A 25,744-nucleotide genomic window follows, 5' to 3' on the forward strand; every position below is an offset into this window, starting at 1 on the left:
CATGCATTAGAAGGAAATAGCAAGAAAATATTTCTTAAAATTTGTTGATCTTATGTAGTTTCCTACTTAAATCGATTAAAGTGCGTTTAATCATTGCGCAAAGGTTTCGAGATCAAAGTCGCCATATTGGTAACTGTCTAATCATAAATTTAAAGTAAGTAAATACAAGGAATTTCCACGTATCACCTGCGAATTTTCTGGTATTTCTATTTTCAAAGAAAACTGCGGTGTTCAGTGCGTAAGTACATGTAGAAAAAACTTAGATAACTGCCCAAAAAGGCTTGAAAATGCTTGGGGTAAATTGCAAAATTATTGCATAAAAATCACACAATAGTTTTTTGGCCCGAATTTTTTTGGACTTAAAAGGAAGGGTTGTGCCCCACGAAATTTTGAAATGTTTTCGTGGGCGGAAGCGTAAGAATTTCGTTTTATTGAAAATGCTGAACTTTCAAACGATTTCTCTGGGGTTATCAGTAAAAATTTAATACTTGGCAGCAATTTGACAGATGTTACAGTTTTTTTTCTCATTAAATCTAATTTTGCCCTGAACCTTGCCAGAAAACAGTTAAGGTTGGATGTTCTTGGGTATATTAAGCTTGTTGTTTGAAGACCTAGCACATTTAATTCAATTTTGAGCTAATACCAAACATACCCTCGCCCATGAACAAATTTCCAGTTAAACAAAGGATTCTAGGAATTGTGATGACTTGGTTTTAGTTCATGTACTATTGAAAATTCTATCCACTCTTAAAAAAATATTAGATTGTCCTATTTTGTAACATATTCTAAAATTGTACATTTGTATTAGTATCTAGTCACATTATTTTATAGGTCTTGTCATCACTGCACTCTTCTCTCAATATGACCCAATTATGGGAAAAAATTACCTTCCTCACTGTATTTCCTTTATGCTTAAACCCAATATTTTTCTTTGTGTATATGACAGGTAATATTTCACTATGAATACATTCATACTTAATTCTTGCTACTTAAGAGATAAACCAGATACTATTTAATCCATTTAAAAATCAATTTGCGTTGTCTTATTTGAAATTTAAAGCTTTTGTTCCATAATTTGAAGTATTTACTATGAACACATTGTTTTCATTGGAACAGGCGAAGCTTATAGAGTTGGATAGTCACGTCGAGCTTGAGTAAAAGTGAAAGATGTCAGTGCTAAATCAAAGCGGTGAAGAGCAGGTGGAGTGCCCCCTATGTATGGAGCCTTTGGAGGTGGATGATTTGAATTTCTTCCCATGCACTTGTGGCTATCAGGTAAAATCAGTTGCTCAAAAATATACATTAATTCTTAAATTATTATCATATATACAAAGTTTACTACACTATTTTATAGTCCAATAGGTATGTAATTTCAACTTACTAATAATCTTGACTTGTCATGAAATACAGTTTGTGTTTTCCCTATGCACTTAAATAAAAAACAATTAAAGTGGTCAAATTTCACAAATAAATGGGAGAAGATACAGCTTGGCAAACTCAGATTTTTAATATCTAAGTTGAAATAATATATACAATGCACTACTTTATCTCAAACGTGTTTGAGGGTAGCCCCCAATGATACTTAAGGCTTAACTATTATGACTATCATTAACCTAACAATATTATTAAAGTTGCTACCTATGAAATCCAAAGAAAGTGAAGTTTTTATAGTCAGCTAGTAATGTGACATTAATCAAAAGTAAAAATGAGGGTAAATGTTAATTGTCACATATAAATTGCATCATCTTAGGCATACCTTATATATCATTATTAATTACATGAATTCGTGAGAGCCAGAGAGATAGAGAGAGAAAGATCTAGAAGTAGTATCTATCTCTTTGTCATACTTATAACTTTCAAGCAGTTCTCTTTGAGGGTTTATAGTCTTCTTAAAGATTAGATATATGTCTTAAATTGCGCCCCTAAAACTGCAGCTTAAGATTCTTTAATTAAACACGAAAAGCTTTAGAAATAATATTAATTTTAATTTTTTTCTGGTGCTTAATACAGTTCAAAGTATCACCAATAGGTAGTAGCTGCTTTCCATTCTAAAATCTACTTGTGGCATCTATTGCTTTTCAATTATTGTATTCTCCATCGCTTTTACATCTGAAAAATTTTACGGATCTGTGTTGTCACTTTGAAATATTTAAAATTCTTAACGGTTCTTTCTTGAATTGTTCGGTAAGAATAATTAGATCGTCATAACTACAATTGCAGTCCTCGCGACAGAAATCCTATTCTATCTCTACCAATATCATGATGGAATATGTGCCATAAGAGTGGGTGTTTGGAATGTTTTATGTTTTTTATTTTTTTCAAAACTAAAAATCTTACTTTATTTTGTTAATTTATGATTTCCTGTACAAAATTGAATTTTTAAATGGAAGCAATAAGATATTATTAAATTTATGGAGACTCGTCGGCAGCCTAAATCACTGTTTTGTCAGAGATGTTAAGAAAATAATAGGGATATGGAAAAACGTCCAACTGTTGGGCTTGTAGATTATTTTTCGCGTGAGTTTATCTAAACTTATTGTCATCTAAAAAGAACTTGTAATTGAACTTTTTTACGTAGAAAATTAAAAAATAATTCCTTCGCTTTATTTCTAAAACGATAGATAAATAATGCAGCTCGTCAAGGCTTATTGAAAATTTCGTAAACAATTTCTATCTTTAATCTATGATGCTAAGTTGTAATTTGAAAAAACAAAAAATCATAGAAGCCATTTGTTGATGAGGTTTTTATGCAAAATAATCAAAACTTATATTGATGATTTTAATAAAAAGGAAAACATTAGTTATTATTAAATTTTATTGTACGGAATATGTATAGCAGAAAATCAGCTATTATAAGCAAGTGATATGTAGTGAACATTGACACTATTATGTAATATTATTATGCACAGCTGGTACCTGCTTTTAGCTGATATCTTATTTCCATGACAGCCATAAGTGTTGTTTCAGAATATTGGAATGCATACAAAATATTCGTCATATCTGGATAGTGCAGAAATGAAATTTCAATAAATTTATGTTAAAACTGTCGTAGATCGTAGAAAAAGAATTGCGCACAACTCGAAAGTAAAGCGAGTTAAGTACTTCATTCGGTGAAATTACTAAAATGCGTCTTTTTGTCTGTAATGTGCTGTTTACTTAGTATTTTTTTAGTGATTTATTGTAAAACCAGTAATTTTGATAGTGAAAATATTTGAATGAAAACCTGTTTTTAATGATATTTTTACTAAACTTGGTAGCGGACGGCTTTCAATGATTCTAAACATATTTGGTAATAAAATTTCTACAAAAAAAATTTACTGTGGTTTTGATTTTTTTCTTTAGAATTTAGCATCATAGAAAACCTTGCAAGATGGAAATTGGTTTTGAACTTGAGTAAATCTTAGCAAACTTTGTCTTTGTGAATTAGCTTTACATCAGACAAAAAACAAAATAATTATTGCGATGTTCAACTCTTACTGATTAATATCAAGCTAGTTCAATGAAAACTCAAAATTTGACCAGCATTCAGATCGTATTTCAACGTTTTTATTGAAACTAGCTTCAGTATAGGTTGACAGCACCTCAATAATTAGGTCCTACATGAAATGCCATATAAAAAATAGGAAAAACACAATGTTAAATAAAGCTGAACAGTCCCATTTGCTTCACGTGCGTATTTTTATTTATTCAAGTTTAATGTTAAAGCCATTATAATTTCTGTAACTTTAGTGTTGTAATAAGTGATATGTCAAGGGGCTTAGAAGCCTCCAATTAAATGTATTAAAACGAATGATGAAATATTGCGTGCCAAATTAATTAATGTCATTTTATAGGTATTCAAAAGTATTCATAAGAATGTGTTGTTACAAAAAATGTTTTAACATTTGACCGGGAAATTACAAACCAGAATATGATAATATTGTTTTTCATGAATTTTCATAAGTCTGCAAATTGCACAGCTTTCCACCATTCTATTCACCTTCTATTTCTTTCTGTCTTTGAGGTTCCAATAAGGTGGCATAGCTCTGAAGCACCTTATATATCACCAGATTTCAAATTGACGTTTTAATTGATTTATTAATTGTTTTCTGTACATCCTTTTTTTTATATTTACTGTCTGGTATAACTATACATCCTAAATATTTTACCTGTTCGATTTGCTTAATATTCTCACCATTTATTTTCGATAATTGTTTAATAATGCTCTTGGTTTTAATTTAGCTGAACAGTTTTAAAACGTATTTGCATGACGCAAGAACGTTTCTAATTAAATTTTTTTACTGCTGACTCAAATATTCATGATATCGAAAGACTTTCAATTTCCGTATACCACAATATTTGCATTTCCTGCAAATTGCGCCCTCAGCCATATGGAAATAATCTTATTCCCCACGAGTTAGTACCGGCATCCACTGCAACCAAGCAAACCAAATGCATCCAATTTTGAAGATTTCGTGTTCGTGGTTGTGTAATATATAATTTTCCTCCTTGTACGTTTCCCTAATATACGAAAAGGTGAATATATTTGAAATTAATCAACATGAATCTACTTACATGAACTATGTCATTTGTTATGACATGATATTGATAGTTGTTATATATGTTGTAAAGCATTTTGCTCTATTTCGGTTTTAAGTGCTACGTGGGTGTGATAATAAACATTCATTTTCTAAACAACTTCCATCATTTCGGCTGAAAATGGCACATTTTATCGTTGGTATTAAGCAATTACTTCCAGTCGGTGCGTTTCAATAGACCGGGTGTTGTTTATCAACACTAATTGATTTTTTTTCAGCTCAGATAGGCGAAGTAGGTTGGTCAGTTGATAACTTTGTAAACATAACAAACAGCATTATTAAATGAATGCAAAGTGGATATTTTTATGCTACAGCAATTGTTGAACTTTCACGAAGTGTGAGGTAAACCTTTGGCATTTAAGGATTGAATAGTTTTACTTATTTGCGAAATACCATCACTGAGAGTGGATTTCTTGTATAGGAAGACTGCACAATGATGCGGTTGAATTTAAATGATGTGACCTCATAAAAAATTTTGCGCAAATACATTGCAAATTTTATATTTTGTGTTAAGAGACTATAAATTTATATCGCATCTGCTGTGCTCGCTGTTTTGAAGTAAACTGTAGTTTTAGGGAGTTTTATGCTTTGCAAGTGCTAAATGTGAGACACTACTCCAGATTACATTGATTCAGGTCTAGTTGTATGGAAGTCGATTAGTTAGGGTTCGGCTAAACCAAAACTATCACTTAAACCCCCTTAATGGTGCCGCTTGATGTTAGCAACATTATTATGAATGGTTTAAGGGCCAATTTCTAGTTCAGATGATCCGACTTTATACAATTGAGCCTTAGTGTTTTAGGCAAACGGTAGATACCATAGTAAATGTAATAATGATACATAGAACACTGAATTAGATTATCAATAGTGTGATTGTAAATATACAGTCAATTTTCCTCGGGCGAAAGCTTATTTTAAATAGGAGAAATTTATCAAAACTTAGGATTTGGGGGTGTTCACAACTTTGTCTTAATTAGGAAAAGATAAGATACTTCAGTGGTTAATATTTAAGTCTCCATTCATCATTTTCTTAATTTTATACTATTTCAGTATGGCTTTATAATTACATTTCCTTAGATATGTCGTTTCTGTTGGCACCGAATTCGCCAAGACGAGAACGGTGGCCTGTGTCCGGCTTGTCGCAAAGCGTATTCCGAGAACCCGGCTGATTTTATTCCGTTGTCCAGAGAACAGGTGAGTGTAACAGTTTTGGTTTTTAATCTTGGAAAGACTTTTTTGCTTCTAGAAAGCGATTCTTAAATAGCACTCAGAGTTGAATACTTTTTGATCCAACTTGAGTCTTGAGTCGATACTTCCATGCATGATTATTTCAATTTTTGTAAACTCTCACTTTAGTCCAGGAAAAGCTAGATATTTTTTCTTCAGTGTCTATTAGGGGTTACCGGTAGCGTATGAAAAATACCAATATTTAAGCCAGAATAATAAAAAATGCCGATTTTCTATATTTGCTAAATGAGGATTTATGAATTTTATAAAAAATGTTCTATCTTTCTTCCACTTTCTTTAATATAAAGTAACATTTTTTTGTGCCAGTTATTATTTGCAAAATTGTTTCTTACGGTGCAAAAAAGTCTTCATGAACCAAAAACTTCATATTGGTCTGAAGTGAAATTATTACCATTGTATATTGCCCGCCGGTTGTTTACTTCATATTTATACATGTTGATATTATCGAATTCGAGAATGTAGATGTTAATTAAAATTTTAATTAAAAAATGTTCCAACTGTATGTGGTTCAGTATTATAAAGGTGAGTGCAGATTGCCCCCCTAAATTTCTCAATCCTGTTTGTCTCAATCAGTCAGAAACAAATATATTTCAGTGTCATTTCAAGAGAGCTCAGCATTTGAAGCAGGATCATTGTGGAAAGAAGCTGTTACATAAAACTCTGATGGGACTTTAAGGTGATTGAATCCTCCCAGAATATTGCGATTTTTTGCTTTCATAACGTAAACGTAGCAATGTATTACTTTCAATCAAGTGTATTGAATGTTTTATTTCAATATCTGCTTATTGCTCTAAGATTCACGTTAAGAGCTGGTGATCTTGGATGGATATGGCCAAATGAAATGAACTCTTTGAAGTGCCCAAAGTACCTACTGGAAATAGCTTTCACATTTTTTTTTTCAAGTTTTCTTTGTATTTCATATTATATACCCATTATAAAATGTTAATGCGAAAGGTAATGCGATATCATTTACTGCATCGAAGTTTAAGTTAAGGTTAGTATTGCAAAAAGTTATTTTCTTTCCATTTTTATTAGACGATTATAAAACAATTCATGTACAATTATAGATTACAGAGGTTCTTCTTTCGCGTCACAGTGATATAATTTTTTAAATAACCAGGTCATGGGTTTGCATTATTTTAATTGATTTAATTACCTTTGAGAAAGAAGTTAATGGTCTACTTAAGATTTATAGTTTTATTCTACTCTGCTTCATATTGAATAATATCCCGACCAGAGGTTTTGTGTGTCATAAATACGTAGAATTTGGTTCATGAAATTGTCTCTCGATTTTTTTTTTATTTCTTCTGCTACTGGATACTGAATACCCTTCAAAGATACTTAAAATTGTCAATTTAATCTTTTTTGTGGGACCAATTCACTGAAATGTCTATTGAACAAAATATGAACCCACTACATGAATAAATATGTTTTTTTTACAGGTGGCTAAATTGAAAGCCGAGAAAAAGCAGCGCAATCAACAACGTAAAGCGCTGCTTAGTGAGAGCCGAAAACATTTGGCCAGCGTTAGAGTGGTGCAGAGAAACTTGGTAATTTCTGCTTTCTTGTTTGTTCCAAATACTTGTTTTCACAAACTGTCTATTTTATCCAGGTGTTTGTGGTCGGTCTTCCTCCTAGGCTGGCAGATCCGGAAATCTTAAAGCGTCATGAGTATTTTGGAAAATTTGGAAAGATTCATAAGGTGGTGATAAATCAATCCACTTCTTATGCTGGGTCGCAAGGTCCTAGTGCAAGTGAGTATTTAAAAGCCAGTCGTATTTTAACATTTAATAATAATAACAATACACATGAGTTTTATTTAAAATTCTTATGTTATAAACACGATCGGAACAGCAGTACAATCAACAAAAAAATTTATAAGAATACATTGAAGAATCATCATATAAATTATATGGCTCTACCTCTATTAACATCTTAATATCATCTTAATATTTATATTTTTTGGACATCCACCGATTTATCCATATTTTCGTTGTTTCAGGTGCCTATGTAACTTATCTGAAGAGTGACGATGCGCTGAGGGCTATCCAAGCCGTCAACAACGTCACAATAGACAATAGGGTGATAAAGTCGAGCCTTGGTACTACGAAGTATTGTTCTCATTTTATGAAGAACCAGTCCTGTCCAAAGCCGGATTGTATGTATTTACATGAGTATGGTGAGTTAAAGGAAAACTTATTTTATTTCCATTGTCCATTTGTTGCTGTTTATGTTTTAAGTCTTCCGTAGTTATTTATTCTAAATATACTAGTTGTCTAAGCAGGTAATCAGATATGAATCAAATAATATTTAAACCGTCAACAGGATTTAGAGCAGTAGTTATTACTTATCCATTATTTCGTCGTCCTAAGTTCATCTTGTCGTACCGGTTTCACCATAATAGTCCTTCGTTGCTTTGTTTTAAGGAGACCCCGAAGCTAGTTTCACCCGTGAACAGATGCATCTCGGCAAACATCAGGAGTACGAGAAGAAGTTGCATGAGGATCTATTAGTACGGGCCAGAGCTCAGATCGGTCAGGGGGCGGAGTTAAAAGGGGTGCAGACTCAGGGAGTGAAGGGAGTAAAAGATGGGACTTCGGGGGTGAGTTATGTTTTTATGCTTACTTGCTTATGAAAGCCAGTATGTGTTGAGGTATGTGATGGCGAATTTTAAAATGATAATACGATCACAAAGGCTTGAAGTAAATGGTTCACCATGGCAGTAACATGATTTTTTGTCCATTTTTGTATGAAAATTTGGACATCACATTTTCATTGGAAAAGTATCGTAAAAACAAAGCATTATGCTACATGCATGAAGAATTTTTTCAAGGTGTTTGTGAAGTTGTGAGATTTAAGACTAAGGAGTAAAGTGAGCAGTTCTCTGTACTGTTTACGTAACGTAAATAATTAATTATTAATACTTTACTGAATAAATTTAATAATTCACTATTATTTAATAATTAAATGAAATTTAATATAATTTATGATTAACGTCAATTCTTAATGTCCAAATTCTGAGTTGAATGGATTACGCTTTATTTTGAGCTTTGTTACAGTCTAATCATAGCAGTAACACCAATACATCGAAAGACGCGAATGGGGGGACGAATAAAGAAAGCTGGCCGCAATTGGACAAGGAGAAGAAGCAGGAAAAGGAAAAAGGCCGAAAGGGAAAGACGAAAAATAGTGGCGAATCTAGGTTTAAAGAGAAGAAGGATGGTAAAAGCAGTAGTAGCGGGAGTGAAAGTCGATCTTCACAGGATAGTAGGACAACTAGTACAAGTAGTAGCAGTAGTCAACAATTAAGTAGTAAATTAGATGGTAAGTAACAAACTCACTAGAGAACAAAGTTAAATTGGTAGTTGCTTACCAACCGTTTCTGTTCTTTGAGCTATCAATTAATTTATGCCTCAAGATTTTTTAGAGCCATCGTAAAGTATTTGCGCATTTACCAATTCAATTTTTTCGCTGAATATCGCCAATACATTTAAATTCATTCATATATTAATTTTTTTTTAGGGAAAGACTCAGATTCTTACCCGTCTCCTGAGCTTTCAAGCGAACCTAGCCCTTCTTCTTCACCTCCGAGCACAATTTCACCACCACTTCAGAGGTCCACCACACCCTCGGATTCTTCAACTACACCCAATGTTTTGAGCTCCCCACCCAACTCGTCTCATTCGATCAATGGCATGGGATCGTTCACAGGAAAATTGCCTCCCAATTTAGTGGGAAGGTCAGAGGACAACAATTCCTATTTCAGTTCCAGCGGTTTTACAAAGATACAAACCACCTTAGATAATGGTAAGACCAAGGATGGAAACTGTGACAGGCAAAGGTTGGGTGGGGAAATAGAATCAGTTAGACCTTTAGTGGAGACGTTGCAGGATGAGGATGGGCATCAGGTATGTACGTTTGTTGTGAATTAAAGTTCTCACAGCGACCTATAGATGCTTATCAAGAATTTATATCATATGTTATTTATTCACATTGTTTTTATTTTATTCCAAATTTATTTGACCAATTAGCATTTTCTACATTTTAATACGTAGTTTTGTCAGACAGGAAAAAGCGCAACGTTGCCACAATTAAGTGCTTTGTAATATTTTTCTGACTCCTCACCATAATTCATTATGTAGAATTGATGTAATACATATTTTTTATTTTACTGCACAGATGCTGACGGACGCTTTACCAAATATAAATACAACAGAAGACTGGGCAGCGGCATTTGGCTTCGCGGGTCCTCTTGCTAGAGAACAAGAACTGTTACAACAAAAATTACATCAAAGGGATGTTAGTAAATTATCAAATTTCACTGGGGGTTTCTTACCAATGGAGGCACATGAATCTGCTTTTGGAAAGGGTAAGCTCAAAACTTATATTTGTAAATAATCAGTCTGCAATTTACAAGTCTTGATATACTGGATGTGCTTTTAGGTGTAGATAACTTTAGTGGATTTTATGAAATGTCAAAGTTACAAGAAAACCTCATGGACGCCCTAGCTAACAAAACCAACGGGTACAATGTGAGACCACAAGATTCCACTACCAGTCAGGCACAAACACATATTTCAAATGGGTTAGAACAGAATATGTCCAAGTTCTTTAGCGATTTCCATAAATATAATAATAAGGTGAGTTTGGAATTGGTGATAGATTCGTACATACCTTGACCTTATTTCGGATGAAATTTTACGAATTTTGTTTTAGGAGCAGCCAAATGTCTCACCTTATCAAAATGGTTTTAATGGTTTACACAATCCTTATCAGCACATATTACAACAAAAACAGTTAGAAGAACAGTTCCGAAACCTCGGCATAAAACAGAGTTTTAGTGGGGCACAAACAGTGAGTCATATTACCGTTATTCGAAAAGAAAATTTGTCTTAATAATGGCCGCTTTCAGATCCTCGAAACGCCTCAAATGAGCTATGTAAGTCACTATATGTTCCTGTCAATTCGAGTTTACGTTGCATAGCCAATTTGAGCTGCTTCGACTGCCCGAAAGCGTCCAATGTTCTTTAAATTTATTTTTCTGAATATATATACAGGACTGTCACTTTTACAATGACTATCATTGGAATGCCCGAAACGGCGACAATTATAAAGTCGTTTAAATTACAGAATAGACGTACATTTTTATACTTATTACGAATCCGTGATAAAGTTGAACGTATCTGTGAAATTCGCTTAAATTTCTCAAAATATTTTAGCAAACAAGATATAAATTTACTTTCAACGTGAATCCTTAACAGACGTTAAATTGCGCAACTTTCTATTAATTTATTAGACCGTGTAACTGTCAGTCTTTCAGAGATCCAATGGCGAGCATTATAAATTTGACCTTGTATTATTCCTACGCTATTTTGAAAAGTGTTTTCATTTTAGACCGTTTATCAAAATGGAATCCCAACTCCTACATACACCAATGGCGATGCCACTCATTTAAATGGAGGAATTCACAGTATGTTTTCAAAACCACAGGTCCGTTCAGTTCGAAGAAGTTTATTCATAGAATATAATGTAATATTTCAAATTCAAAATGATAAAATTTTGTTAAATCTTTTAATTGAAACCATTTTCTTCGTAACTTTAATTATTTATAGACGCCCCAGGCAGCAAATAATACAAGAAATTCAGAAGCCGAATTAGATTTCGACCCGTTCCAAGAAACTCAAAAGGCGTTAGCAGAAATGATGGCAACAGAGCAAAATCACAAACAATACAATCCAGTTTTAACTACAGGTTAGTTTTGACCGCCCAAAATGAGTTTCTTCAAAAATAGAAAAGTTATAGGCTTACTTATGTTCATAAAAGAGAATATAAATCGTTTTTGATTTACTGTTTATTGATTGTAACATCGCTCAATATCCTCCACTATCAATCGGCGTTCATTTACATTGAAAAAAAAAAGAATAAGTAAATACATATATAGTGCAAACATACTATTACGATAGGTTAAATTTGTCTTCGTCATCTGTACGTAAGGTCTGCAGAAAAATAAAAAATCTACCCTTTAAACAATTCTTGGTATCTCAAATATCTTTGGATGTTTCTCAGATTTCGTCATTCTATGGAACTCTGGGAAAAAGTAGATTTAGGTTATTTTTTTTCATCTCATTTATATTATGTTGTATATTTAATTAAGTCTTAAATTCTCAGGTAATTCGTGTCCCTTTGATATGAATCGTATATTATCAACTCTCATAAATAAATTGTTTTTGCAGGTCGCCTTGGCCAGGTGAATGGAGTAGTTCACAATCAAAACTGCACCCATATACTGCCCCCACCACCACCCGGCTTTCTACAGCAACAGCAACAGACACATATGAACTCCTTTGGTAAGTAATCTATTTTATTTTTTGTAAATATTAATTATGTGCATTTTTTCCGTGTCATTTTGCAATAATCTGTTTTCCAATTCGAAAAATGTTTAAACTTCTTCCCCGATCTATATCTTTTGATCTTTTTAAAATAATAATATATGAAAAAATAGGAATGTAATGCTCACCATCTAGTTCTGTTAAATAGTATACTAGAAAAATCTCGAGTATTTTTTCTTTAAACTTTTAAATTCTAATGCATTTACCCTGTTTTAAAACGTTTGTGCTTGGTTATTGTGTGTTAAAGCTAATAATGTTTAACATATTTTTACTAAAGCTGGTGCTAAAATATTCCATTGTTCTGATACTTTTCAAAAATACTACGTATCAAATACCGTGTAAGTGCGGTGACTCAGAATTAGGTTTAAAGTTTTTAAGAATCAATTTCTCTCTTTTTAAGAGGCCAAATTTTTTCAAATCAATATGGAATTTTAGTTATGTCTGCGTCACTATTTTAGTCACCAATATCAAAGAATATCTTTATTACAGGTAGTAAAATTTTACCTTTCCTGAACATGTCAAATAGTCAACAGCAAATAAATAGTCCTACAAACAATTGGCCTAGTAGTTTGAATTCTCAAGTACAGCAGCAAAAGAGTAAGTTTCATTCGACGAAGATTGACAAATTTGACCGACTTTTTTTCCAGATATTGCGAGCACATGTAACGATTGGAAAGTACTAGATCCAGCAATTTTGAGCTCTAGTCGAAGCTACCAGGTACCCCAAATGGCATCCGCGGTAAGGGACCCATTCGCATCCGTACCTCCTCTAAACACCCAACAAATAAATCAAAACGGTTCGGTCAGACCCTTTGATTTCCCTCCGGCGAACAACCCATTCTCTACGTTTACGCAACAGCTACAACAACAACCGAATTTCAATTTCACACACCTGAACCAACCCCAAAACGTAAACAATTTAAATTGGTTCACTGCGAACGACATAAATTCACAAATTTCCAGCCCACCAGGGTTCAGAAACAGCCAGACTTCAAAACAGCAAGAATGTTAAAATGTAATTCGGTAGTTAGCTCATGCAAATGGATCGCGTTTACTTTAAATCATCGATGTTGATTTATTGAATAATAAATTGTAATTTTTTTAGTTGATGTTGTGCAATACTCTGTTTATTCTTGTTGTTATATTGGCGTTGAACGTGCGGTACTTTTGGAGGGTCTTGGAAATCTGCTTGATGGTAACTTTATACTAACTTTTCTTAGTTTCACTATCATATGAGTCCTTAAGCATTTTTTAAAATCAACTTATCGTATTTTGAAGAATTTTTTTCTGATTTTCGTAAATAAAGCGACGGTTTTTTCAATTGAAACTGGTGACTAGAAGGTTTTTATTTTGTAACTAGTTAGATAATGAAAGCAGGTACCTTCATTTCATAACTCGATTTACAAATGGGACCAATGGTCTACAGATACAGGATGTAAATTAAATATTTTAAAATGTATGCCAGTTTCTTTTGATCTCTTCGTCATATACTAAAATTAGAAAAATATCTTGCGTGAAACGCGTTAAAAAACACTAATTTATGTAACTCGTGTTATATTGCAGGATCTTGCTTCACTCGTCTTGTAAAATCCCACGTGTTACATAAATAGCTATTATATTTGTTTTTTTTTCGGTGGTCCTTGCTCGAGGCTCAAAATAAATTAGCAGAAATCATTTTTTTGGTATCGGACCAGATAAACGGCTCTCAGTCGAATTCACTTCCCCTGATATAGAAACCCATTGGCCCATATCTTGTTTTACGACTATTTATACAGGATATTCGATTTTTTGTAGCAAGATTTCAATCTTTAGCCAAGTATTCTATGTCTAAAAATGATAATAGTAATTTGCTATACAGGGTGTTCCAGATTTTAGTTCGCAGCAATTGCACCATCTCCAAAGCTTGTAAAAATAGAAGAACTATTTAGTCGCCTAAAAGTTAGTATACATAATAATGCTGAAGATATACGTACAGGAAATGTAAAATACATAAAATTAGCCTTTGCCTACTTGATCATTGTGCCTAAAGTTATCACTAAAGCATTCGTGCATTGCAATAGATTCTTTGCAAGAAAAGTGACTTTAATAGTCTCAACAAAAGCTCAATAGATGGAAAATTAATCACCCTCCCATTACAGACTATAATATAGCAATGGCCTATAGGGATATCGGAATCTATAGTAGAAGGGTGTGAACCGCGCGTGCCATTACTCTTATCCATACCACTTAATAACCATTAAAACCATCTCCAGAATAAACAATTGTGACAATTCTATAATTCAACAACATGGGTAGGCATTATCCGTTTCCGTTGGTCCTCCAAATACATCTTACCGCTCTCTTCCAGCACAAAAATGCTCTTTGAAATAATATATTTAGTGTCTATGAAAATTAGTTTCAATTTTGAATTTTTAGCCTTCTCTCTGAATTTTACTGTGTTTTTGCGTAAACGGTAAAAATTTGAAAACAAACCGTTGATTTAGGTCGTTGCGACTTTATTCCACCAAGCAATTCATGGTCGATCCTGGTAGTTTGAGAATTGCAAACTTTACACCATGTACACGTGAATCATGTCTGTCAAGGTAACGTGTATTAATTCATACATAAATGGTACTCGTCAACGCTAAAGCATGTTGAAATAAGTAGCTTAAAAAACTCTGATTTTGAAAAGATCATAAAGTACATATTCAGGTGGAAAGCGTATCTTTTCTGTTCAAAGCAAAAAATAGCGAACGCAATGCGCATAGTTCCTATGTTTACTATTTTATTTGCTACTACGTATTAATGAAAATAAAAAGAAAAATATGAATGTATTTAAAGTCGGTATATGCTTGCATTGTTGGAACTATCATGCCATAATTAAATTGTTGACTTTGAATATTGTGAAGAATCTTTTTCTGGGTATATTTGTTGCAGCCCGTGATTAGTGGGCGGTATCATTGGAAGTATGCGTAGTCTATTTCAAAAATTCGAACCCGAAGACGGTGACTGAACTATGACGTGAAGCAGAATCTTTTTGTTTAGAATGTTTTTATGCTTCATTTTGGTAAGTTTATTGCAATTTTATTAAACCTAATAGTGGAAAAAGCCCTATACGCGTCGGTCGTGACATACTTATGGCCCTCACGCCTCATATCCTCCAACATTCCGTGCTTTGGATTTAAACTTGGCGTTCGGGCCATAAACTTTCAGGTCATAATCGACCCCCAATAACAAAAATCCCGATACATCTATTTCTAATTCATTTCTTGTGCCAATATTTTTAGACATCTTTACCGTCAATTAAAGTCAGCAAACGGGGTCAAAGAGAAGCATAGTTACAAATTGGCGGAAAAATATTTTTGCATATTTGACGTAAAATCACTTTACGCCCTTGTTGTGTTTTTGATTGCAGTATAGCTGCGAATGCGAAAGCTAAGAAAATTGCACCTTTGGTACTATCTATTAAAACAACACGTTTATGCGCTCAAGCATGTTTTGAACCATGGTGACAATGAATCCGATCATTTTTTGTTGCTATATGTTTCAAACCTTTCGTTTGTGCCTACCATTCTACAACTCCCAATAAATTACTTGGCATTTTTTAGCCTTAGCACCTGCGAAACGCACCTGACAGTTTTTTTACGCAGATATGGTAAACTTTTCAAAACAAATAGGGTGCATAAGAACAGGCAAACGCAATAAGGTTAGGGAGGGCACCCTGAACATCGAAGATTTTAGATGTGTTACGAATTTATCTAAAGTGTTTAGTCAAGTCGAAATTGAAATTTCTACTATTTACTCTCTAATAACTATATTCGTACGATAAAGGCCGTTTTGTGAATCGTAAATCATAATGTTCATGCGTAAGAAGGGAATGATTATCAGATCCTTGAAAAGCTGTAGTTTCCGACTAAATCACAAATGCCTCCTTTTGTAACCAGTTTGGTGGCAGACCAAGCAGATTTCCTAAACCTCTTAAAACTTAGGTAATTTCAGTTAACTTATTTGACATAAAACGTCCGATCCATGCAAATACTGGCTAGAAATACACTAATCGTTACAAAATGCGATTTTATTAAAAAGAAGTTTTCAACGCGGGTGCTTGGACACGAGATATTAACTAATATTCTACCCCTTTCAGTATATTGAACAGCTAAATATAATGTATTACAGTATGTGTGTGCGTTTCATTTCCATAAATAACTACGGTAGGTATCTAGTAAAAATTATTTATTGTTTTATGTACACTTTCTTACACGAATATTTCCACAAAATGTACAGATTATCCCTTAAAGCTATTATTTATATTTAACTAAAAAACTCTATGCGTGGACGAAGCAACAACCATTGAGTGGATGGGAATGCAGTAAGGGGGAAGAGAAGATCCCTTGATAGTATTCACGGTTATACAGTCATGGTTCAATCTTCCTGACTCGCTGAAACCCAAACTCCATGTAGGTGCCCTTAACATTTAAATTCACGTTTTCGCCCCTCCCACAATAAATGTTTAATTATTTGCTTCGTTCACTTGAAACTATATTTCGTAAACCGCAATGTGTCGTTCCGCTTCCTTTTATACCTATTTGTACATTGAAGCAAATGGTACGACTTTCCTTAAATGAGAATAAACGTTTCCTTTCAATCACTTAATCAATCTTAAAGTAATCTTTAAAAAAAAGCACGCCACACGATAGTAAATTAAATGCTAATACGTACACCTAGAAAACACAGAATATAGTAATAACTATACAACTGAAGTAAATCCTCGTGTGAATTAAGACATATTTAAACCGTTTTGTTGGTGCGTAAAATTCTGATTGTAACGTCAATAATGATTAAGGCCCCTCTGTCTTCTCAAAGTAATTCACACAAATTTTCATCAGAAAACCATAGAAAGCTGTTTACCATGGAACGTATGATGTTTAGACACTGATCGACCTGTTACATTGGTATGTAGAGAGTCTTTTTTTTTCTTGTTTTACAATGTTCGAAATTCAAATATTCTTGCTGGTTCCAAATTTGAAAAATAAATACATCAAGACATTATGAAAGTAAATAAATGTCTTAATCTTAGAAAATTGTCGTGCCGCAAGTGAATGCGCAATTAATGTATAGAAGGAGAAATTGTCAACACTGCCCTTACAGCTCTTAAATATAAATATTAGAAATAATTGGTTCAGTTATATTAGCAAAAGGTTAAAATCTAAACACAAAGAACTCAAAATAACTCAGTCAAAACTTTAAAATAAAAATGTATCTCTTAAACAAACAAAATAATTAAATCTTAAAGTAACGCTGCAAAAATCTGGGTTTTGTTAAATAGATCGGACAAGTTTGACCATTTTAAACGCTTGATGCAAGTGATTTGCCAATTAGAACGTTTGCAAGAGGTAAAAATGGGTAAATGTACACGTACGCGTTGGTCAATGTATTGTACGTGCTATTTGTAATCTCCGTGCAAATGGAATTCAGACAATTTTCCCTATATAAATAAATATATAAAGGGCCATAACAATAGAGCGAGACATTATGAAATTTGGCCATAATCACCGTCCTTTATTTATATAGGAAAAAACGTCTGTATTCCATGGCGAGTCAAGATTTTTAATAATTGAAATAGTATATAGCAAAACTAATTCTTCGCTGTTTTTACGTGTCCAAAAGTTAATTGGCCAAAAATACATAAAACGTACAGGGCGAATCACTATTTGATTCAAAGGATATTTCCAGAAAGAAAATTTGACGATTTGGAGAAAATTTTTAGACTTTGCTAATTGAAAAGTTTCCGTACGACCGATTATAATGGAAATATCCACTAGATTAAATGTAGTGAATCGCTGTGCATAGCGTGTCGAAAAAGGCTGGAAACGTTCACTGTTTATTTCGGAAAATATTGACGCGATCTAAAAAAATTTTGTAATTTGGAGTATAACGTTTTAAATTGGACGGTGGTATTAGCAGATATTGCCAGTTTTTTCAATTTTCTCTAAACTTGTTAACTGGATTCAAACTCAGCCGAAGGTGAGGAACGTTTTTTCTTTCTTTAATAGTGTCCGCAACACTTAAAAATTCACACATCATTTGTTCAGATTGTTTCATTATTTCCGGAGATATATTTAAAAAGCGTTTCGATTCTTTTTCGACTAGAACACGTATATCAACTTGTAAAGGATCTTCAACAATGTCTGCAACCTACGTGATCACTAGTCTGGCATATCGGTAAAATCTCAAATCGTTCTGGGATGGTTTTCTAATCAGTTGAAACAAACCTAATGTATTTAGAATTAACAGAATTTGCGGTCACGAGGGTTGCAATTATTAGATTGGTTATTCATAGCTGAACTTTTGGTATTATCTTGCGGCACCGGAGCGTGCTTTGCTTTATAGCAAATATGTTAGAATTTAATGAGAGCTTTATCGTAATATATTCTGTGCAGTAGTGTGATGATCTTCGCTCTCTTAGGTCTTGAGATAGGACAGCTAGTTCAGAACACAGGAACTTTGTCAAAGATTTAACAACGTTTTATTGTTCGTTGTGTTCTATCAGTTTGTAATATCATCTAAATTTAACCTTGAAAAAGTCACGTAGAGTTAAAAATGAATGACTGTGCAGTAAGGCAAGTTGCGTTTATTAGTCATCATAGCAATAATTGCACACTGTTTAAATGTTTCCGTCCCAATAGGGCAATAACTGTGAGAAGAGAAAAGATTATCTTTATTCAAAGACTAACGCAGAACTAAAGAACTAAAATTAGGTCAGCAATAAAAAGCAAACCTATTGTTGATACCTCCACATCTTTTTTTATACAGGTAAAAAGTTGATCCTAACGGGGGATTATGATGCGTTCGTTGGAACGATTCAGTTCCTAAAATAGCGCTGGTGGAAAATGCGTCTCTGTCGTGTATCGATTCGCAAGGCTTATAATACAAATTTTGATCAGAACTATCAGCAGATACGCGCGGAAAAATACTTGAAAAGGTCCTTCACCTTAATATTATGAAGTACATAATGCTTGCAGCATCGGTTTCTACATGAAGTAAAATTTTACAGAATTTAGCCATCATATATGTAATAAGTTGTTAAGGGCAATTCTGGTAGATCCCATTCACATGGATATGTTTAAGTCTTTTGAGAGCATTTGTCATTATGTTTCTAATAATTGCACAGTTTAAACTTTCACAATGACGGTACGTTGTTCTCAGCTTTCCATTTACGGAACAGAAACTTATTATCTTTGGTGACAGTAATTCTAAAACCTTCGTTCCCTCTTCACGTAATCCACAGAATTCTGTTGTTATTAGTCATGTTCACTGATTACGTTAATCAGTACATAAAGCACAGCAAATTCTCGGTTTATGCGAATGATTTAATGTTATTCTTTATGCGGAGAGGGGGCAATGCAAGCAAGATTGTCAACGCTTTCCTAGGAATCCATAGCATTAATTGCATTGATGTACGTATTTGATTTGATATGCATTATAGTTTCTGATAATCAATTATAAATTATTTGTTCCAAGCATTTTAGAATTTGCGCAGGAAAATATTATAATCTACGAACTCCAATGTGTAACCTTAAGAAGTTTGGTACTAGGTTTGTTCTTCATTGCTGAACTTGTGCTTACTGTACCCCAACGAACTTTATCACAAATCTCTCCGAATTGAATGTGTTCTCTATTTTAGTGTGGTGCAGTAATGTAATGAATTCGTTGCCCTAGATTTTCAAATCAAGTAACTAATTCAGGATATGTCAACATTATAAAGAATTTGCACAAAGATCTCTTTTATCGTTTTTTTTAATCACAATTTTAAATGAGAAAATTCGTATGGTCTTAAAAATGAATGTTTGACACTGTAAGAGTGTCAGGCAAGGCACAGACCGGAATCCCTGAGTAGCCATGACAAAATGGTGCACTGTTTAAAATTTCCACGTTTTTTTATTATAACAGTGCACTAACTGTCGGAAATTTTTTAAATTTTATTCGATAGTGCGCCACTAGTGCAGACAACTGTCAATTTAGTTCAGCAATAAAACAACGATTTTTTCTAATTTAAAATAAAAAACTATACATTTTTCCTCGTGGGGAGAGGGAGGAACTAGCCGAGCCTCGTTACTCTCTTGTATCAACATCTTAGAATTCCGTGGCTGGCTAAATATCAATGGCGATTCGATCAAAATATTCCTGTGATCATTTAACCAGACAGTGACTGACCCGTGCGGTGCAAACTAATGTTAATTTAATAAACAATACAAAATAAATGTAACAGTATTTGAGCTGACCACAACCAGACAGTGAGTGAATTGTAACAGGTGAACGGTTAATATTTCAGTTTAGAGAGCTTCACTAACCATTTCTTCAATGATATTACTGACAACTAGTTGGAACTAAACCATACAATTAATTTACGGATAGGTAGGTAGATAGGTTGATTGTTTAATAACCAGCACACGTATCTTTTTGAAGGCAGAAAGAGAAATAAGCAATGTCGTTTTTAATGGATGCAGTTGTTAAAACAACACCCTCATCGTGTCACTCAATATTAATAATCCTAAAAAACTATATTTGGTTTATACAAGGTAGATATTTCTCACACAGGCTTGAGAATTTTCACGTATATACATAAATGCTCATCGAAATAAGTAGTAAGTTGAATTGTTTTCCGTTCTACAGCTTTCTGTCTTTCCCTCAGTCTGAACAGTAGTATTACTTACGCTAATTAGTCAGTATAAACAATATATTCTGGATCTGCCACCTCCACTTGAACGAACGGGGACTGGATCATTTGCATGTTATTTCCAGCTCGGTTTTGTACATTGTTTCTTGATCTGAAAAAATTAAGTAACCTGAAGGAATACTAAAACTTAAATATCGAAGTATTTTTCTTAGGACATATGGATAACGTCATTTATAATACTGAAGGTTGACAGCGTGATTCCGAAGGCCTGTGGCCTGAGAAATAAACTCAGACTTTGTAGTCTTGCTTTAAATGCATGTCATCAATCAATATAACACTATTACACACTATTTTTATAAACGTGACTACCATGAAAATCAACAATTGAACGATATAAACATTTTAATGAAATGAAAGTTTGACGGTTGCTAGTGTGATATCACGATAAGACACATTCAAATTTGCGAGATGTGTCGAAAATACAGCGCTATAAAACACAATATTTTGTAAATCCAATAATTTAGAAATTGATTTTTTCATTAAAGTAAACGGCAGGAAATGCATTTACCAACATATATATCTCTCGACCTTATAGCCGTACGTAATTAAACCTATAACTAAGCCACACATTAAATTCATACATAATTGTATGCAGGAATATTTATATCAAAACCTTGGTTCTTTCCAGCAGAATCAACAGTTGTTGAACTATCGCGATTTCTGTCAAATGACACGTGACCTGTCAAATACCTCTATTTAATGTCATTTTTGATTTGAATCTCAAACATTTACACAACTGTTAGCTCTACCACATGTGGCCATTATAATAGCGACTTACTTAGCTTTGGCATGTGTTAAAATGTGACTTTTTAGATTCGTTGATTGAGCGAATTTCTTGTTGCAGCCATCAAATGGACACACATATGGCCTGTCTCCAGTATGTATCCTAACGTGGGTTCTGAAACATTAAAGACCATTTTAAAATGTTATTTTGTGTTCTATTTAGGGCAACCTGCCTCAGGTTGAAATCAAGACTAAATCTTTTACCGCAACCTTCAAATGTACATTGGAATGGTTTTTCTCCTGTGTGAACAAGCTGAAAAATGAAATAAATCACTACAAAATCTTCATCTATATTGAAAATCTCACCTGATGTCTTTTTAATTTGCTACTTTCTACAAATGCTTTTCCACATTCTGCACAAACATGAACTCTTGGCCCATGTGTATGTAAATGTTTTCTCATTGCCGAATTATCTCTAAACATTTTGTTGCACCCTTTATGAGGACAAGCTACAAAAGAATCTTAACAAAGACAATTTCACTAATAATTTTATTACTTATCCTACACTATGCAACTACATAACTAAATGTTGCCCTAAACTTTTGCATTATTTAATGAACAAAAATTAGTTTTGACAGATTTGTTATTAAGGAAAAAATTTGGAAATTACCGATAGTTCTTTCAGACATGTCCTGATTTGGGCGTCTTACTCTAGGGCTCTTTAATCCTGGTCGGGCAAATTCGGCTAATTGTTTGGGATCTGATAAATCTAGTCCTGGCATTCCTTCTTGAGATAGCTTCTTGCCTGTCATGTATTCAGTGTAATCCGGATCTGGTTCAGGGTTGGAACCTTCATCTGAATAAGTCATATTATCGGGTTAAATGCTACGCTACATGTTAATTTAAAGTAAATTTAGACTGAATTTTTGGTAATTTCTCAGAGCGTGCACTTCGGAAATACATTACCGAAATTCAGAAATTAAAGAGATTTGGAAAAGCTGCTTTTTCTAAGATCAGTGTTGGATATTGAACTGAAATGAGAGCTATTTTTTCAAGAATAGATAGGGTAAAGAATTGCCTGCTGTAAAATGGGTACATTTGAACTCCCTGCATTTGGTATATCGAGATATTTTCGGCAGTTTTCAGTTTTTGATTTTCAAAAAAATTACAGAGTGTTTTCAAAAAGTTCCCACTCTTGGCTGAATGAGAGTTCATACAACATTTCGGTTTTATTGTGCCCAAAAGTTAAAAAAATCTATTAAAAAAAACTGGTGAATCTTCTGTTCATTATGGTGGCGTGACAGTTGTAATGATTTCAAGCCTCCCGAAGATTTAATTGTTACGGACGATATCTCAGGACTCTTTTGGTGTTTTTTACTTTGCCAAAACAGTCACAGAGTTTGTAGAGAAAGTTCGCACTTTCTTATAAGTTACTTTGCATCGCAGGAATACCAAGGTTCATTTTAATGTGACGTAGATAGATTCTTTTCAATATCACAATACTTGACAGCATTAAAGCAAGCTCTGTTGCAAGAATAGCACACAAACAATCAGTAGATTTTACATCAAAGTGATAAACGGCTTCAAGGGTGATATGTGAAATTTAAGGTCATCCGCATAAGCACGATTTCTGGAACTAACACCTTGAAGCAGTTCATACACAAACTAAATAAAATATATAGGGGTTTCATTTTAAAAAATCAGTTAAAGCTGTCAAGCTATTTATTTTTTGTTTTAATTGAAAACAAAAATTTTCACAGATCTTGAATAAAAGTCTGCATTGAGGACAATTGGTGACTGTGCCTTTCATGTTTTGGCAAAAACAAATCTAGAGTGGATTGATCCATATCTGCTGATTTCAATCAAATCATATTGGCTACCTATGAAGGGGGTCATTCTGATTGGATCAAAATCAGTTGATAGGAAGGTTCTACTATGGTCTCCAAAGACGGCTGTTATGTCATTCAAAGAGTGATTATTAAAAAAAAATACTCCCAGTATGCGATGACGAATAAATGCAGAGCATCAATAAACCAATTTTAATCGCTAACTGGTGGGGCATTATTTTAAGACACGCTTCTACAATTTTGTTTGAATGACAACTTGAAGAGTTTTTTAATGATCACCCTTATAAATCAGGCTTAATAGGTACGTGTTGAATGCTAATACAAATCACAATTTCATTTCGCGACTCCTTAACTTTACTTCTTGTTGATTACTTCTTGAATTTTTTTAGCTTATTTAGTAAAAATAAATAACAATATGTATAACCGAATAATATCTGCGGTTGAAGTGTAGAATATCATTTGATTACTTGTTGCATGATATGCTGCATGCATTCAAATAAAAGGCGGCTACCGCCATGACAGTCCTCCATTGCAAATTCAAGCGGCCATTTAAAAACATGGCAGAAAATTTAGTATGGCTGCTCCCCATCAAAACAAACCTCTGTTTTCCTCAGTTATTCCTCTGTTTTTCAATAGAAACGTATTTTTTCAACAAGTATTTGTGCCGTAATCGCTGTAGTGCTATTAGTTTGAGGTGACCCCATTGACCTTCAAACTGGCCGACCAATCAAACGACTCGAATCATTTAAAAAAACCTATGAATAAGCTGCCTGCCACTATAAGGATTTTTGCAGAATTTTTAGTCAAGCAATAGAAAGATTGTCCTACATACCATCACTAGCTCCTGATGCCCACATGGTAACAGAAAACTCTCCTTCCATAGTTTTGATCTGAACTTGCTTCTGCTCCCATTTTCTAGGTTTTGTTTCGACGTGCATATCACTAAGCAAAAACTCGTTTTCCCGTCTAATTATGCTACGATTCTTGATGGATTTTCGCTTTTTAGAAGGGCCCGCGGTAGCTTCAGTATACATATCACCCTGTTCGGGTACTGGCACATCGTAAATATTTAAAGGGTCCCCCGAATCGTCTATAATTTCTTCATGTGTTTCTAAAATAAGCTCTCGGCCCTCCAGGCCTTGAGAGGTCATAATAGGTTCGCCATACTCCACAATTGTTTCCACGGCATCGCTCATATCAACTGGGATAGTCTCAATTTCAACGCATTCTTGAATATCCGGTTGAATTTCCACTTCGCACATCACATTGGGACGATCCGCCATAACTCCAAGTTGTTTATAATAATAAAAGATGGACGAACAAATATGGCCACTCACAACCACAATGGCTTCCGCGAACTAAATGAACGCCATTAAACAATGAGACAAATTTCAGATAATTCGTCGACCCTCGTATATATATGAACCAGGTATATTTATCTCTGCGCCAGTGAAATATACTGGTATTGACATAGACAAAGACAACACGTGATCTGGCTATTGGAAGTTCATATAGTTGGGAAAATTATTTCATGAAAGAATAATTGACATACGGTAAGGAGGTGTGGTAAACGTTACTACGGAAACTACGTAAACAATAATAGAATGGAGGAGGATGGATTCTGCCCGACGTGCGTCTGCTTTAGTGGTGCCATCTTTCAGATTCTGCTCTTACGCGGGTTATTTGAAATGTACCTTAAGGCGGGTTGTTCGAATGATCATTGGAAAGATCAAATATTTATCATAAAACTAATGTAAAATAAATAGAAATACTATGCAGTTTTCGTATAACATATGTAACTCACAATTAAAACAGTTGGTGGTTTGTGAGAGGGTAGGTATTAAGAAAAGGGTTTATTGTTTTTCGATCGCTGGGAAAATTTTCAATTCTGTAATAAACAAAAATAATCTTTCTAGTTGGTCCAGATTGCTAGTACAAAAATCAAATCTTAAAACACCTTGCCATAAAGTACCATCCCTTATATAAAATTAAATGAAGCACGTAAAAAAATCTACGAGGTGTAATATTTTCTTTCGCCAGGCTTAATCGTCTCTTGCCCAAAAACCTTCATTTTCTATTTAATCTACAAGCTTTTTTACCTCTTTCATTCGTATCTATCGCTATTTTTTCTAGAGATTCTATATATATGTACTATAACGAAATAGTGATTTTATTTGCATCTTTATTTTTTATTACAAACTATCTATACTCACACACTTTCAAGCAATGTACCTCGCTTTGCTT

The 25,744-nt window shown here is 33.6% G+C and overlaps 2 protein-coding genes across 5 annotated transcripts; one reads left to right on the top strand and one right to left on the bottom strand.

The window, feature by feature from the left end:
• Positions 1–22: 22 nt before the first annotated feature.
• Cnot4 (CCR4-NOT transcription complex subunit 4) lies at positions 23–13,323 on the top strand. Of its 3 annotated transcripts, none has more exons than XM_066288853.1 (17): positions 23–154; positions 1,117–1,275; positions 5,655–5,771; positions 7,268–7,375; positions 7,438–7,579; positions 7,828–8,004; positions 8,252–8,427; positions 8,885–9,149; positions 9,348–9,733; positions 10,005–10,194; positions 10,269–10,465; positions 10,542–10,679; positions 11,220–11,315; positions 11,438–11,576; positions 12,059–12,172; positions 12,704–12,811; positions 12,862–13,323. In XM_066288853.1, the coding sequence occupies exons 2-17, from the start codon at positions 1,168–1,170 to the stop codon at positions 13,224–13,226; spliced, it is 2,826 nt and encodes a 941-aa protein (XP_066144950.1). In that variant the 5' UTR covers positions 23–154; positions 1,117–1,167; the 3' UTR covers positions 13,227–13,323. The 3 variants fall into 3 exon arrangements, with proteins under 3 accessions (XP_066144950.1, XP_066144949.1, XP_066144953.1); XM_066288852.1 differs by having other exon boundaries at positions 87–238; XM_066288856.1 differs by having other exon boundaries at positions 87–238; positions 8,255–8,427.
• Positions 13,324–16,411: 3,088 nt separating this feature from the next.
• Positions 16,412–25,016, bottom strand: LOC136342744 (transcriptional repressor protein YY1-like). Of its 2 annotated transcripts, none has more exons than XM_066288858.1 (6): positions 24,333–25,016; positions 22,324–22,509; positions 22,020–22,162; positions 21,887–21,966; positions 21,709–21,828; positions 16,412–21,015 (listed from the first exon to the last, which is right to left on the bottom strand). In XM_066288858.1, exons 1-6 carry the CDS (start codon positions 24,781–24,783, stop codon positions 20,913–20,915), a joined length of 1,083 nt encoding a protein of 360 aa, XP_066144955.1. In that variant the 5' UTR covers positions 24,784–25,016; the 3' UTR covers positions 16,412–20,912. The 2 variants fall into 2 exon arrangements, with proteins under 2 accessions (XP_066144955.1, XP_066144954.1); XM_066288857.1 differs by having other exon boundaries at positions 16,412–21,021; positions 24,333–24,969.
• Positions 25,017–25,744: the final 728 nt, after the last annotated feature.

The sequence above is a fragment of the Euwallacea fornicatus genome, chromosome 12, assembly GCF_040115645.1.
Source record: "Euwallacea fornicatus isolate EFF26 chromosome 12, ASM4011564v1, whole genome shotgun sequence".
Taxonomy (NCBI): domain Eukaryota; kingdom Metazoa; phylum Arthropoda; class Insecta; order Coleoptera; family Curculionidae; genus Euwallacea; species Euwallacea fornicatus.

Excerpts from the sequence above, each read along its gene's own strand:
- Cnot4 (XM_066288853.1), top strand. The coding sequence starts at position 1,168 with ATGTCAGTGCTAAATCAAAGCGGTGAAGAGCAGGTGGAGTGCCCCCTA. Across the intron at positions 5,772-7,267 it reads TTCCGTTGTCCAGAGAACAG|GTGGCTAAATTGAAAGCCGA; the intron begins GTGAGTGTAACA and ends TTTTTTTTACAG. Across the intron at positions 8,428-8,884 it reads TAAAAGATGGGACTTCGGGG|TCTAATCATAGCAGTAACAC; the intron begins GTGAGTTATGTT and ends GCTTTGTTACAG.
- LOC136342744 (XM_066288857.1), bottom strand. The coding sequence starts at position 24,783 with ATGGCGGATCGTCCCAATGTGATGTGCGAAGTGGAAATTCAACCGGAT. Across the intron at positions 22,163-22,323 it reads CATGTCTGAAAGAACTATCG|CTTGTCCTCATAAAGGGTGC; the intron begins GTAATTTCCAAA and ends ATTCTTTTGTAG. Across the intron at positions 21,967-22,019 it reads GCAAATTAAAAAGACATCAG|CTTGTTCACACAGGAGAAAA; the intron begins GTGAGATTTTCA and ends TTCATTTTTCAG.